The sequence below is a fragment of the Periophthalmus magnuspinnatus genome, chromosome 12, assembly GCF_009829125.3.
Source record: "Periophthalmus magnuspinnatus isolate fPerMag1 chromosome 12, fPerMag1.2.pri, whole genome shotgun sequence".
Lineage (NCBI taxonomy): Eukaryota > Metazoa > Chordata > Actinopteri > Gobiiformes > Gobiidae > Periophthalmus > Periophthalmus magnuspinnatus.
Genome location: NC_047137.1, coordinates 4,437,829 through 4,451,288, shown reverse-complemented (window position 1 = coordinate 4,451,288; position 13,460 = coordinate 4,437,829). Strand labels below are relative to the sequence as shown.

The 13,460-nt window shown below is 39.3% G+C and overlaps 2 protein-coding genes across 2 annotated transcripts in view; both read left to right on the top strand.

The window, feature by feature from the left end:
- Positions 1-3,760, top strand: part of LOC117379706 (breakpoint cluster region protein) — a 72,704-nt gene extending 68,944 nt beyond the window's left edge. Inside the window, 1 exon segment of the mRNA XM_033976399.2 lies at positions 3,749-3,760. Within this exon segment, the coding sequence (XP_033832290.1) occupies positions 3,749-3,760 (12 nt within the window).
- Positions 3,761-3,961: 201 nt separating this feature from the next.
- Positions 3,962-13,372, top strand: LOC117379538 (calcium/calmodulin-dependent protein kinase kinase 2). The gene is made up of 16 exons (XM_033976257.2): positions 3,962-4,256; positions 4,442-4,771; positions 5,367-5,414; positions 6,677-6,730; positions 7,853-7,904; positions 8,002-8,135; positions 8,221-8,257; positions 8,394-8,415; positions 8,518-8,606; positions 9,543-9,742; positions 9,839-9,892; positions 9,983-10,056; positions 10,138-10,225; positions 10,341-10,472; positions 10,544-10,647; positions 11,305-13,372. Exons 1-16 carry the CDS (start codon positions 4,017-4,019, stop codon positions 11,375-11,377), a joined length of 1,731 nt encoding a protein of 576 aa, XP_033832148.1. The 5' UTR covers positions 3,962-4,016; the 3' UTR covers positions 11,378-13,372.
- The last annotated feature ends 88 nt before the right edge of the window (positions 13,373-13,460 follow it).

Here is a 13,460-nt window from a genome sequence, read left to right as displayed (position 1 = left end):
AACATCAAAAAATACAATTTTATGGAAATGATGGAAAGGGATACATTCAGATTGCAGTAGAGTAACCATCATAGGAGAGATTACTTTATTGTCCCAAAGGAAGATACTGTTTGACAGCATAATCTGACCCATCCTTCAATGCAAGGACAACATGTCAGTGCTCAAAGACATTTACAGGAGAATTGAAACTCCACAAAGAAAGATTTAGGAAATGGTGCACATAAACATCAGCAAGCGCATGGCCATTTGAGGGTGCACTGAATGGAACAGCTAAACTAATAACATGCATGTTAGATCCACACTATTACAACCGGGTGAGTTAGTAGGTTTTCACAGTGTCCATGGCATAAAGACAGTTGTTGTTTGCAAAGGACATTATATTACTATACTAATAACTGTAATATTTGCAATTTGGTAATTGTGATGACTTTACATTTTATAGAAAATTTGATTCTACACTGTCTTGTAATAATAAAAGAATAATTTGCAGTTGAGTTTAAAATTCTAGGAAAAAATTTCCTTTTTGTTGGACCGGACCTGTTCATTTGTGATTCAAAAGTATATGTGTATGTGTGTATCTATTTTGGAATAAGTAGTATAAAAATGTGGTTAATTTTATCATCATCATCATCAAAATCAAAGTAGGCTGAGCCAGTCATCCTCTGTTGATATAAAAGGCTATAAAAACTTAGATTTTGGGCCATGTTTCTATTTTTCCTATGTGCTATTAAACCTGAATGGACATAGCAGGGTACATTATTGTTGCGAATTTGGTGGGCTGAGAGACGCAGTGTTAAAAGTCAAGTATCTTTTGAAAGCTGCCCTTTGAAGCCTGAGAAGACTTTGGCACAGTCTACCACCTTTGAGCTGCACCAACATGACCCTTAAGAACTGACAAAAGGAGAGGCCTGACAGGACACCCAGATGGGGAAGGGAGTGGCTTTCTGCATAAGATTTGATCAGATGTGCAGTCAGTCAAATCTAACACTGGTTCTCCCACACATTATGCTCATCCCCCTTCAAGCCCTGAATGAGAGAGACTGGCTGTCCAAAATAAATATACTCTCAAACTGATACTGATACTGAAAAATATCACATAAATAGGACAACTTTTGACCTTTGCTGAATAGTTTTTTGGTCTTAATCTGTATCAGAACTAGCAAGACCACATGGTAATTTTGAAGAAACTACCATAATGTAACTATAAATTGTGTTGAGAAAAGACTTTCTACTGTCTAAAACACTTCAGTATTCTAACAGAATACTAAGTAATATCAAAAGTTTAATAATTTACAGTGGGGAAAAAAGTATTTAGTCAGCCACCAATTGTGCAAGTTCTCCCACTTAAAAAGATGAGAGAGGTCTGTAATTTTCATCATAGGTTCACTTCAGCTATGAGAGGCAGAATGGGGGGAAAGAATCCAGGAAATCACATTGTAAGATATTTAATGAAATGATGGGTAAATTCCTCGGTAAAATAAGTATTTGGTCACCTACAAACAAGCAAGATTTCTGGCTCTCAGACCTGTTACTTCTTTTTTAAGAAGCTCCTCTGTCCTCCACTTGTTACCTGTATTAGTAGTACCCGTTTGAGCTCGTTATCAGTATAAGAGCCACCTGTCCACAGCCTCAAACATTCAAACTCCAAACTCCACTATGGCCAAGACCAAAGAGCTGTCAAAGGACACCAGAAACAAAATTATAGACCGGCACCAGGCCCCGAAGACTCAATCTGCAATAGGTAAGCAGCTTGATGTGAATAAATCAACTGTGGGAGCAATTATTAGAAAATGGAAGACATACAAGACCACTGATAACCTCCCTCGATATAGGGCTCCACGCAAGATCTCACCCTGTGGGGTCAAAATGATCACAAGAACGGTGAGCAAAAATCCTAGAACCACATGGGGGGACCTAGTGTATGACCTGCAAAGAGCTGGGACCAAAGTAACAAAGGCTACCACCAATAACACACTACGCCACCAGGGACTCAAATACTGCAGTGCCAGATGTGTCCCCCTGCTTAAGCCAGTACATGTCCAGGCCCGTCTGAAGTTTGCTAGAGAGTATTTGGATGATCCAGAAGAGGATTGGGAGAATGGTATGTGGTTAGATGAAACAAAAATAGAACTTTTTGGTAAAACCTCAACTTGTAGTGTTTGGAGGAGAAAGAATGCTGAGTTGCATCCAAAGAACATCATACCTATTGTGAAGCATGGGGGTGGAAACATCATGATTTGGGGATGTTTTTCTGCAAAGGGACCAGGACGACTGATTTGTGTAAAGGAAAAAATGAATGGCGCCATACATTGTGAGATTTTGAGTGAAAACCTCCTTCCATCAGCAAGGGCATTGAAGATGAAACATGGCTGGGTCTTTCAGCATGACAATGATCCCAAACACACCGCCCGGGCGACAAAGGAGTGGCTTTGTAAGGAGCATTTCAAGGTCCTGGAGTGGCCTAGCCAGTATCCATATCTCAACCCCATAGAAAATCTATGGGCCAAACTACCAGCAACAGTGTGTGAGAACCTTGTGGAGACTTACAGGAAACATTTGACCTCTGTCATTGCCAACAAAGGGTATATAACAAAGTGTTGAGATGAACTTATTGACCAAATACTTATTTTCCACCATAATTTGCAAATAAATTCTTTAAAAATCAGATAGTGATTTTCTGATTTTATTTCTCATTCTGTCTCAAATGTTGAAGTGAACCTATGATGAAATTTACAAGCCTCTCTCATCTTTTTAAGGTGGACAACTTGCACAATTGGTGGCTGAACAAATACTTTTTTGTTCCACTGTAGTATTGTGACAATATTAAGACAGACAGGCAGGTTTAACCAAGTAAATTTTCAGAAGGCTGCTTCTGAAATGTCTCGACTCAAATTATTTCTTTGACGCAATATAAAAATACCAAGTTCATAAAATATGGCAAAAATTGAAATCATGATAATGCCTCATGAAATATATTTTGGAAATATATTTTGTCTCCCTCTGTCTACTCAGATAATAGTGTAAAGACTATAGCACAATAAAACAATATGTTGTTTATTTCCTAGTTTGGATTCACAAAGCGCCCGTGGCCACCTGGTGTGGGTGCCTCTTCCTACACAGGCCCTCGCTCTGAACCAGGTTTTATGTCTTCTTTTGTTTTTGCTTTTGTATGCGTTTTACTTAGCTCCCACTCAGAGCCCTGTTCTTATCCAAATCATGATGGAAATCCTGCACCTCTTTGTTGTCTATAGTGCTCTTCATTCCCTCTTACACATAAAGAGCTGATGATAAGGTGTAGATTGTCCTTTTGAAATTATGTTAAAAAAATGTCAAGCTTTTGCAGTATTAATAGCTGACAGTGTTTTTCAAATCTGTGGCCTTAGACATGGAGTTAGCAGTACTTTAACATGCTAGTTAGTAGCTTGCATTAATTGGCACTCGACAGAATGTGTGGGAAAAGTCCAGGCTTAGTGGATATTTCATATGGAAAGAGCTGCTTGTATTTCTGCTGCCAAGACTGTCAACACAATCTTATTCAGCTGCATTCTGTCAGTACTCACAGCTTGGTGAAAATCTGAGCTCTCTCTGTGCTTCCCTGAGGAATAAACACAAATATTGGTATGTATTTTAATGTCAACGACTCTCATCAAATCATCCCATATATGTATATGTAAAAGATCTTTCTACAATGTATTAGTCATAGTCATACTCCGAATATAAAATAATCACGCAATTCTGTTGTTTCCAGGGCTACAACTAGCAAGTTTTTTGATTAATTGACAAGTCAAACGATTAAAGAATCTCTTTTTGCGTTTATAACTTACAGACAAGACGGAGCAGATTTTCATAATAGGTTGTACCAAAAGCCATTTTCTCCCTTACATCAGGCTAATTTTTAGCATTCTAATGGTCCACCCTAGTGACCACCTTTAACTCTTAAAAACAATTGAACTTGTCTTTCAGTCATGTCCACCCTGCCTGTTCCCTTTTGATGGAGCCGCGGATGGAAAGACACTATGTTTCCTTGTCATGTAAGCGCCTGGCCCTCGACTGAACCCGTCTCCTCATGTGGCAGCCATGCGGTGCCCCCCCAGGCCCCTCAGCCCTCCCAGCCTCTGCCTGACCTACTGTGCAGCTGCCCTGCTCCTGCAGTTGAAGCCCACTCCCTCACACCACCTCCGGACCCCATGGAGTCCCTCATTGTGGTCACGGAGTATGAGCCCAGCCGGGTCCCTGGTGCAGCCGGAGACCAAGAGGTAACACATTGCCGACTTTATAGGCTTAAGGCTCGTGTTTATTTTGTCACACAATCTTCTTGATTTTTCAATTATGTCCAGCCTTGTTCTGGTTTAAACAGATCAATTCTTGTTTCAGTTTAGGCCTTGTAATCACATAAAAATAAATAAATCATTGCAATATTGTTCAAATGAAATCTCTGCAGGTAGAGGAAATGGACAGCTCGGAGCCCCCTGAGCCCGGAGCACCTCCACGGGCCTCCTCCTGTGACCTGCTGTCCCACACAGTTGGCCGACCTGAGGCTTTGCTTCCAGAGAGCCAGGAGCAGAGGGGGAGACTGAGCCTGTCGGACAGGAAGTTTTCCCTGCAGGAGCGCTCTCAAACGGCATCGTCACCTTGCAGCTCGCCTGGACTAAACGGTCGCTATATTTACCCCTCTCTGCCCTACTCGCCAATAACTTCCCCACACTCCTCTCCACGGCTCCCCCGTAGGCCCACAGTGGAGTCGCACAGTGTTTCCATCACAGACTTACAGGTAAGGGCAGACTGGAACCATGTCACCAGTACTTTCCATTTTTAGTTCAGCTGTTATAGACAATTCAGAAAATGATAATATCATTGCGATAATACAAAATATACACAAAAATAGAGATATTCCAATTTAAACATGTTCTATAATGTACTTAGGATTTATGCATTTGTCTTAAAAAGCAGCAAACTGGTTAAGACCACATGTTTGGACATGAAGGTAAGCCTCAGTACATAGAGTATATCATATCTATTTAGAATAGAAAGTGCATGTAGATCCTCTCCCTAAACCTTTAGATGCAGTAGAATGAATCAAATAAGAGTGCTTCTTCTTCTTCTTCTTATAAATCATATTTTACATTTGCTAGAATAAAGTAATAAAGTATGCCTTTTATCTGATTACATTACATAAATGTGGAGCATTATATATAGAGAGAGATAAATAATTACCCTTCTGACAACGTATTTTGAGTTGGACGATATTGGATACATTGTACAAAGCTTCATAAAAGTAGGGGGCACTTCTGAGCTTAAGGGAAAAGCACTAATGTTTGAATGAAATGGAGAAGTCTATATTGAAACTCTTTTTCTTTCTCCTCAAGGACTGTGTTCAGCTCAACCAGTACAAGCTAAAAGATGAGATTGGAAAGGTACGACCAACACTGATTACTCTTTCAACAAATCCTACGTTCACTTCTGCCTTCCGCCTACTGCATGTCTGTCAAGTGGCACACATAATCAAGGCCCTGTGCACTGTCTCTGATATCCTCTCTCCTGCCTGTCCTCATTTCCTAAACTCTGAGTAAACCAGGAGGCCATGGGAGAGTTGGGAGATGGATGAAAGGCTGGTATAAATAGTGCTCTCAGAGGGTTCTGAGGCTTACAGAAGATGAGAGGATGTGAAAGAGGGTATTTCTGGGCACGTTTTTCGCTGTGGGACAATTGAAGATGCATTTCAGTGTTTTTGGCTTGTACTGTGATTAAAATAGTTAGAGTGTAGTGCCTTGCCAAAGTGTACACTCAGCAACTAACATTGGTCTGCATTTAAGACAATTTAGAGAATATCACTCACCTACAGAAAAAATACTTATCTCAGATGGTTCAAAAATAGCAAAAACCTTATTAGCATGTTGAATCAGATAGAGCAAAAAGTTATTAATTGCAATGGCAAATATTCACCCCTGAATCAATTACTTGTTTTCATGTCAAACTCACAAACCTTTTTAACCCAGAACTCTGAACTTGGTCAGTTTCTAGGTAGCCTGCTCTGTGAACCCAACCTGGTCCCTTAATCAGATTCACAGGCTTGTGCTGCTACTGCCTAAAGGAGCATTGTCTTTGGTACACAGGAAGTTAAATCCTTACACATACATAACATGTAACAACATTACAATTCATTTCAGTATCAGAATAATTCAATCTAATAATAATATAATCTTGTAGCTTTCTGGAGAATTCTAGGCTCATTGCTGTTTCTTCAATCTGCTTCCCCAGCAGGAATTCATCATTCTCTCACTCTCTTTATCTCTCTCTCTTTTTATCTCTCTGTTAATTTTGTGCATGAATTTGCGCTCACGGGCTTCTAATTGGGGCTCATTTTTTTGTACAGAATTTGCCGTGTGTGGGTCGATGAGCTTGATAACATAAGCCAAATCCAGTTTCCCTAATTAGCCTGGAGTCCAAATGAAGCCGAGGGAGTGTTGATTTGAATGTCTGTCTTCTCACTTTGAAGCAGCCGGTAATCTTTGAGCGCACACCGTCGGCCCACTCACCCCCCTCACGCATACGCATGTTTTTTTTGCGCATTCGTATTTAGTGAAAACATTTTTCTTCAGATAGGGTGTGATCATATTTTCACATTTTCACATGTGAAATTAACAGCTGTTAAATCTCACTTTTGTCTTATTTGCAGGGCTCCTATGGTGTTGTCAAACTGGCGTACAATGAAGATGATAACACGTACTATGTAAGTCCATTGGATACAGACACCTATGTGCTAACAGATGTGATGGCACTATTTCTCTCGCTTCGTTATTTTAGCACTTGTCACATGCCCTAATATACATACACACAGAGGGCTATGACAACCGTCCCATTAGGAGTGTGATTTTATTTGAAATGTCCAAAGTCTTAATTTTTGAGTGATTACAAGCATCAAGCTCCTCTGTATTCTGCCTACAGCTATGGCAGTATTTTCCCATTGAACTGCATGACACTGAGAGGCGATTATTTTATACTGCTCCCAAATGACAGATCCTACATGTCACATTTGGTGCTTACGTCATAATAACTGAGGTCTTTTAACCTGGTCCGCTCCTAATTTGGTAAATATCCACTGAGCAATGCATTCTTTTAGCGTTAATGTTCATACCTAAAATAAGCGCTATCCTTGCAACAGTATTTAATTATGTGATGATTATGCAATTTACGTAAGTGTGGTTAGATAGGAGTAGACACGCAATGATCCAGTATTATCAGTTCCTAAACTGGTTGATTCTTTGGTCTTGTCAGGTATCTGCTTTTACCAGATAGGATTAGTTTATTTTATTTTCATTGTTATGATTAGCCTTGGTTGAGGTTCAAATATTTCAAATGTGAATTGATGGTGAAAACAATGCAAAAATGTCACTTTATATCCAAGATACGCATATACCAGTCTATGTTTTTTTTAATCTGTTCTTTTTGCAGTCTTTTTAAAGGATAGACTATAAACTATATATTCACATTTTAATTTTGCATATCGCTAAAAATATTATTTCCCCCACCATGTTTGTATTTAGAGCATGCTCGACATTGTTTTATTTACGTTGTACATTATGTAACTCCTTCCTGTAAGTCTTGTGTTTTGTGTAGACAACCAAGTTTTGTGTTTGACATTGAACATTATGCACACAGCAGCATCACTGAGGGATTTTATTTTCAGTGGAAAATGTAGTGTGAGTGGGTGCACTGTGAAGAGAGACACCGCCTCGCTTGGCTGAATTGGGCTTCTCTTTTTTGGTCCATGTTTTTTGTCATTGATTCTCCCTGGATCTCTTGCCCGCTTGGTGTAATTGTTCTCTTCTCAAAATTCCTCTGACGGCTGTAGGCGATGAAGGTGCTGTCCAAGAGGAGGCTGATGAGACAGGCAGGTTTCCCACGTAAGTAATCACACACATGGCTAGCAAAGATGTCTACCCTAAATATCTTTCCATATGAAATCTCCTGTTGTGTTGCATTTACTCTGTCTGCTATCAGGAAGACCACCCCCTCGTGGAGCCAAAGGGGCACCTGAGGGCACACCCCAACCCAAAGGACCTTTGGAGAGAGTCTATCAAGAGATTGCCATCTTAAAAAAGCTAGACCATCCCAATGTTGTCAAACTTGTGGAAGTATGTGGCCAAACAAACGTTTAAGGAAATTACATTTAGTATCCAGTATTTGCACTCATTTTCCATTTTCATTGTTTGGTACCAGGTTTTGGATGACCCCAGTGAGGACCATCTGTACATGGGTATATTATGGACAGTTATATGTTATAACACAAATACTATAGATACATTTACACTTAAGAGATGGTCATATGATGTAAATGTTGCTATGAAAATTTAAAATCTAACTTTGTTTTCTCTTCTGCCCATGTTCGTCAGTGTTTGAGCTAGTTAAGAAGGGGTGAGTTTGTTCTTAATAACATGTTTAAGATTCTGGAATCTACTCAATCTCATTAGTTGCGATTGCTAATTGGGTGTTTTCTGCCATCTCATTTTGACACAGGGCTGTGATGGAGGTGCCAACAGATAAACCTCTGAGTGAAGACCAGGCGCGCTTTTACTTCCAGGATCTGCTCAGGGGAATCGAGTACTGTGAGTCGCCCAAGTTATTTTTGTCCTCGTACATCCTCTGAATGCAGGCCAGAGCCAAGAAAGAACTCATTAGAGGCAGCCGTCTACTGCTCAAGATGAATTTAAATGGCCATAATGGCTTCATGATCTGTTCTGTAAAATTAAAACACAATGTGAAAATGTTCTTGTGTCGGGTGGAGAGAGGGGATGTTTGGGTATACAGTTTCTCCCATTATTATGAAAAATGAAAGTTTTGCTCAATATTTCTTTAAATGTTTTTGGTTCCAGTCAGGGCGGGTATATTGTACTTGGCCTCGTGCCTAATCCAGTTGTAAAGAGAAAACAGCAGAATAATATAGTGGAACTATTCTAAACATATAACTATTGTAGATATAAAAACGTTATTAGAACAGTAGGATTAAATGTAATTTAATCATATTTTCAGGAATATGTTTTGTCAGTTGAAATAATTATGTATGCAAATAATTATGTATGCTGTAATGCACATGCAAACACTATAAGTGTTTGCATGTGCATTACAGCTCTAGTGTTCCATTTACATAAGTCATTGCTTCTCCTGTGCCTGACTCTTGCCACCCACAAGGCTCATTTCACATTACGTCGGTGGCTGTTAATGCATTTCAGCACAAGGAGAGCTTTTTGCACAAACTGTCGTCTAGGAGACTAGTCAGGAGTGAGAAAGGGAGGGTATGCCACCAGGGAGCCAGAAAAAGCCCAGGCAGATGTGCTATTTTCAAATCAACTCTATAATATTTGCAAATCTAAAGAGACAATGCTGTTCAATTGGCCTTAAAGAAACAATAAGCACATCCCCGTTTTAACTTTGCCCAGTACTAGAATACTTAAAACTACTTGGCCTTTTAATTTGCCTAATACTAGCTATACAACGTTTGTTATCTTACCTGCCAAACAACAGACATTCTGTTCTGTATCTAGTGCATTACCAGAGGATTATCCACCGAGACGTCAAACCCTCAAACCTGTTAGTTGGAGAAGATGGACACATTAAAATAGCAGACTTTGGCGTCAGTAACCAGTTCGAGGGCACCGATGCGCTCCTGACCAGTACAGTGGGAACGCCGGCTTTCCTTGCTCCTGAAGCTCTCTCAGAGACCAGAAAGAATTTCTCAGGAAAGGTAAAGCCAATGAAACAGCGCCATCTGCTGGTGTTGTTTTGTCTTGGAAACTGAACAGATATTTTCCTGCATATAATATCATCTATTGTGCCCTAGGCATTGGACGTGTGGGCGATGGGAATCACGCTTTACTGCTTTGTCTTTGGAGTGGTAAGTTATGGCATGTCTGGTTACATTTTAATATCCCGTTCTACACAAAAAAAAATAAAAAATTAACAACAAAAAAACAATTACCAACAGTGTCCGTTTATGGATGAGCGTATTCTCAGTCTTCATCAAAAAATAAAAACACAACCAGTGGAACTACCTGAAAAGTATGCACTAGTTTTTATTGCTTTCAGTATGTCATTCTAAGAATACATTTAATCCAGTAATATGTCTGTCTTTCCTCCCAGTGCTGAGATATCTGATGACCTAAAAGATCTGCTTCTCAAAATGTTAGACAAGAATCCAGAGACAAGGATAACAATTCCACAAATTAAGGTGGGTGTTTTTAGTTGTTAATGAATGAATCTACTGACGTTACAAATTCCAAAAACTACTAGCTTATTATTTTATGATGCACATAATAAAATCCTCTTCCACGCTGTTGTTTCAGGTGCACCCTTGGGTGACCAGACATGGGGCAGAGCCTCTACCTCCTGAAGATGATAACTGCTGTATGCTGATTGAAGTGACTGAAGAGGAAGTGGAGAATTCAGTGAAGCATATTCCCAGCCTGGCTACCGTGGTGAGTTTTGAAACCTTTTTGGATTGTGATGATGAGTTCTAAATGCTACACAGTGCTTTTGTGTTTTGTAGATTCTTGTGAGAACTATGCTGAGAAAGCGCTCCTTTGGGAACCCCTTTGATTGGAGTCGTAAAGAAGAGCGCAGTAGTTTGTGTGCTCCGGGACAGACTCTAATGTAAGTTTTTAAGTACTCTTTTAGTAGTACTGTAGTACTGTCTTCTAAATATTCAAATCTGTTGTAAACTTCATCTATTATGTATTTGTAAATGTGTATAAACATATGAATATATAAATACACAATCTCAGTGCCAGGTTTTTACAGTTTCCCTTTCTCCTCCTGCCTTCCAGTAAAGGCAAAACTTGCAAAGTGAAATACTGCTATATTCATTGTAACAGAAGAAGGTAAACAGACTTAACATAGGCAAATAATGCAAATGACTATCAACAGATTTATAATTAGCCTCATATCTTCAATGCTAAGCTGTAGTCTGTATCTAAGTGAACTACTGTATTTTCTACCTTCCCTTCCAACCCTGTTGCTGATGTAGTGCTTGGTCTGTTGATAGTTCATGCATTTGTAGTGTTTAAAAAAAACTCTGCCAAAGCAAGCTTATTTTTGCTTTGCTACTATTGACCAAAAGACCTCCTGGCATGACTGGCACATATTTAATAACATCTGCATCTTGCAATCAACTTCTTTATAGTCCTGGTGCTGAGAGCATGCTGGGGTTCTTGCAGCTTTGCTTTATATAAGGCTTAATGAATAGTCTTAAGTGAATCTTACCACTCAGTGACAGTGCTGATATCTTTGTATTGCTCTTTTGTTACTTAGGAAACAAGAAAGCAGCGATGGCATGAAGAGTTTGGAGCTGCCCTACGTGGGAGAGGATGAGGTTCTTTCCTGATGAGCACTGCTATCAGCCTGTAACTACACAGAACAACACCCCTTTACGTTCACTTTGACACTGGTGGACCACCCTACACAGGAGGTGGACAGGGCCAAGGCCCAAGTTTAACAGTGAAAGCACTTTGACGACCTTCTTAGAGCTGTGTTTCTATAAACTTCTGGATCGTGCTTGACAGACTATGAAACATCACTTAAGGAGGGCTCTTGGACTTTCTTAAGCCCCTTCTGTGGATCCACTCTCCTTGCCGTACCCTGCATGCACTTCTAGTACTAGCATGCTTCGTCTCAGGCTTCTACTGTACAGTTTTCATCTTGTAGTCTAGCTCCTTGTGTTGCTCCTCGTCTTTACTTGACACACTTTCAGGGAACCGGGGCCCGGTAGGAGCAGGTAGTGATGGGTGAGAGTGCATCACTAACACTGACTGCTCTTGGCTCTTAAAACGATTGTGTTGTTAACTGTCATTCAGAGTGGCACTGCCTGACCAGACTTCTGATGATGTTTTGTACAGTTTTTCCCCAAAAATGCAGGGAAGTAACAAAATGTTTACTTGCATGTGTTTACTTTCCCAAAATGCACAATATAAGCTACTTGCAACCATCTAACGGCATCACATTTCTATCCAGTTTGCTTTGTCCACTCAATTCTAAAAATAATAGAATGCTTTATCTTAAAACGACATTGTCACCATTCTCTTAACAACATTTTAAAGACCTGCATTTATATTTATCTTTTACAGTATATATACAATGTTATGTAATAGAATGTGTCAGTGCAAATATAACTTGTAGCCAATTGTTTGTGTTATTTGTTAAGTTTCCAAATACATCCAGGCTGTGTGATAACAGGGAACAGGAAAGTCTGTTTCACATTTAACCACTTTTTGAAATTGTTCTTAGTTTAGTTGAGCTATTTTTAATAAGGTACCAAGTCAAGCGCACATTTTTAGAACACCAAAAACTTTATTTGTGAATACTTTTGTAAAGTGTAACCAAGACAAACCTTTAATGATTTTAGGCATAGAGCAGGCTAAGCATGTTTGAGGGAAGCATAGTGCAGCTGCAGACTTTGTACAGATCTATGCATGACATATCAGCGAAGTGTTGTGAACTGTCGTCACCTTTGGTTGTAGGTGTGAGCCACTCTGAGAATACTGTAATTATTTTTTTTAATTTATTATTAGTGTTTGTGTTGATCCCCACATCAGACCAGAGTTTCATCTTTTTTTTTCGTTTTTCTTTTCTTTACTACCTGTACATAAAACAACATAATTAACAAATGCTTCCATGTCAGATACATCAGCACATCATGTGTTGAATGTAGAAGAGAAGGGACTTTTATTTTGTATCTCACCACATACATGCATGTTACTCCTACTGATGAAAAGGTTGCTTGACTTTTTAAGACTAGTTCTATGCATAAGATGTGTCTTTTTCTGTCTGGTGCAAGTATACATTCTGTAGGATTGTCAAGTTCACTCAAGGAGGGATGTAATTGTATTTTTTTTCTTTTAACCAAATATTTCTTCTGAAAGCACTTGCTAAGTAGGGCTTTTTGTGGGCAGAATATTTAGCACTGATTTTCCATAAAAGATACTGTACTGTACTTTGTCATACAAATCTCCATTTTGAATTATTGTGTTTTTAAAAAAACAAAAAGCCGCTTGAGCTACAAAGCAATTGTGTTCTAAGACTGTAATTATATTTCTTTTTTGTCAATACACTTGCTGTTATCTTATAAAGTTAGCATAAACAATGTTTTGAAATGTCACTGATTAGGGGCTAAAATCGTTAACAGGATGAGCCTGTATACAATAACTGAACTTGTAGGTTAAGGAGCCACTTTCCTCTATTTGCATGCCAGTATAAGCACATAATGTATATCCAGCATGAAAGTTTTTTCAGTGGCAAAAATGACCTCACTTACTGCTCTATAAAAACTGTATCCGGTTAATCATTTGAATAAAAAAGACACTGCCTTTCGTCTTCAATGGACAGAAACGTTGCAGTCAGTTTTATGTCATTACGAAATTGGCCGCCAGGGTGTGCTGTGCTACAGGAAAAGCTTCAATCTCAGTGAGTAG

What these genes read in the sequence shown, in the direction of transcription:
- LOC117379538 (XM_033976257.2), top strand. Translation starts at nt 4,017, where the DNA reads ATGTTTCCTTGTCATGTAAGCGCCTGGCCCTCGACTGAACCCGTCTCC. An exon ending in AAGATGATAACACGTACTAT is followed by an intron (nt 6,731 to 7,852) that starts GTAAGTCCATTG and finishes TGACGGCTGTAG; the next exon opens with GCGATGAAGGTGCTGTCCAA. An exon ending in GAGACAGGCAGGTTTCCCAC is followed by an intron (nt 7,905 to 8,001) that starts GTAAGTAATCAC and finishes GTCTGCTATCAG; the next exon opens with GAAGACCACCCCCTCGTGGA.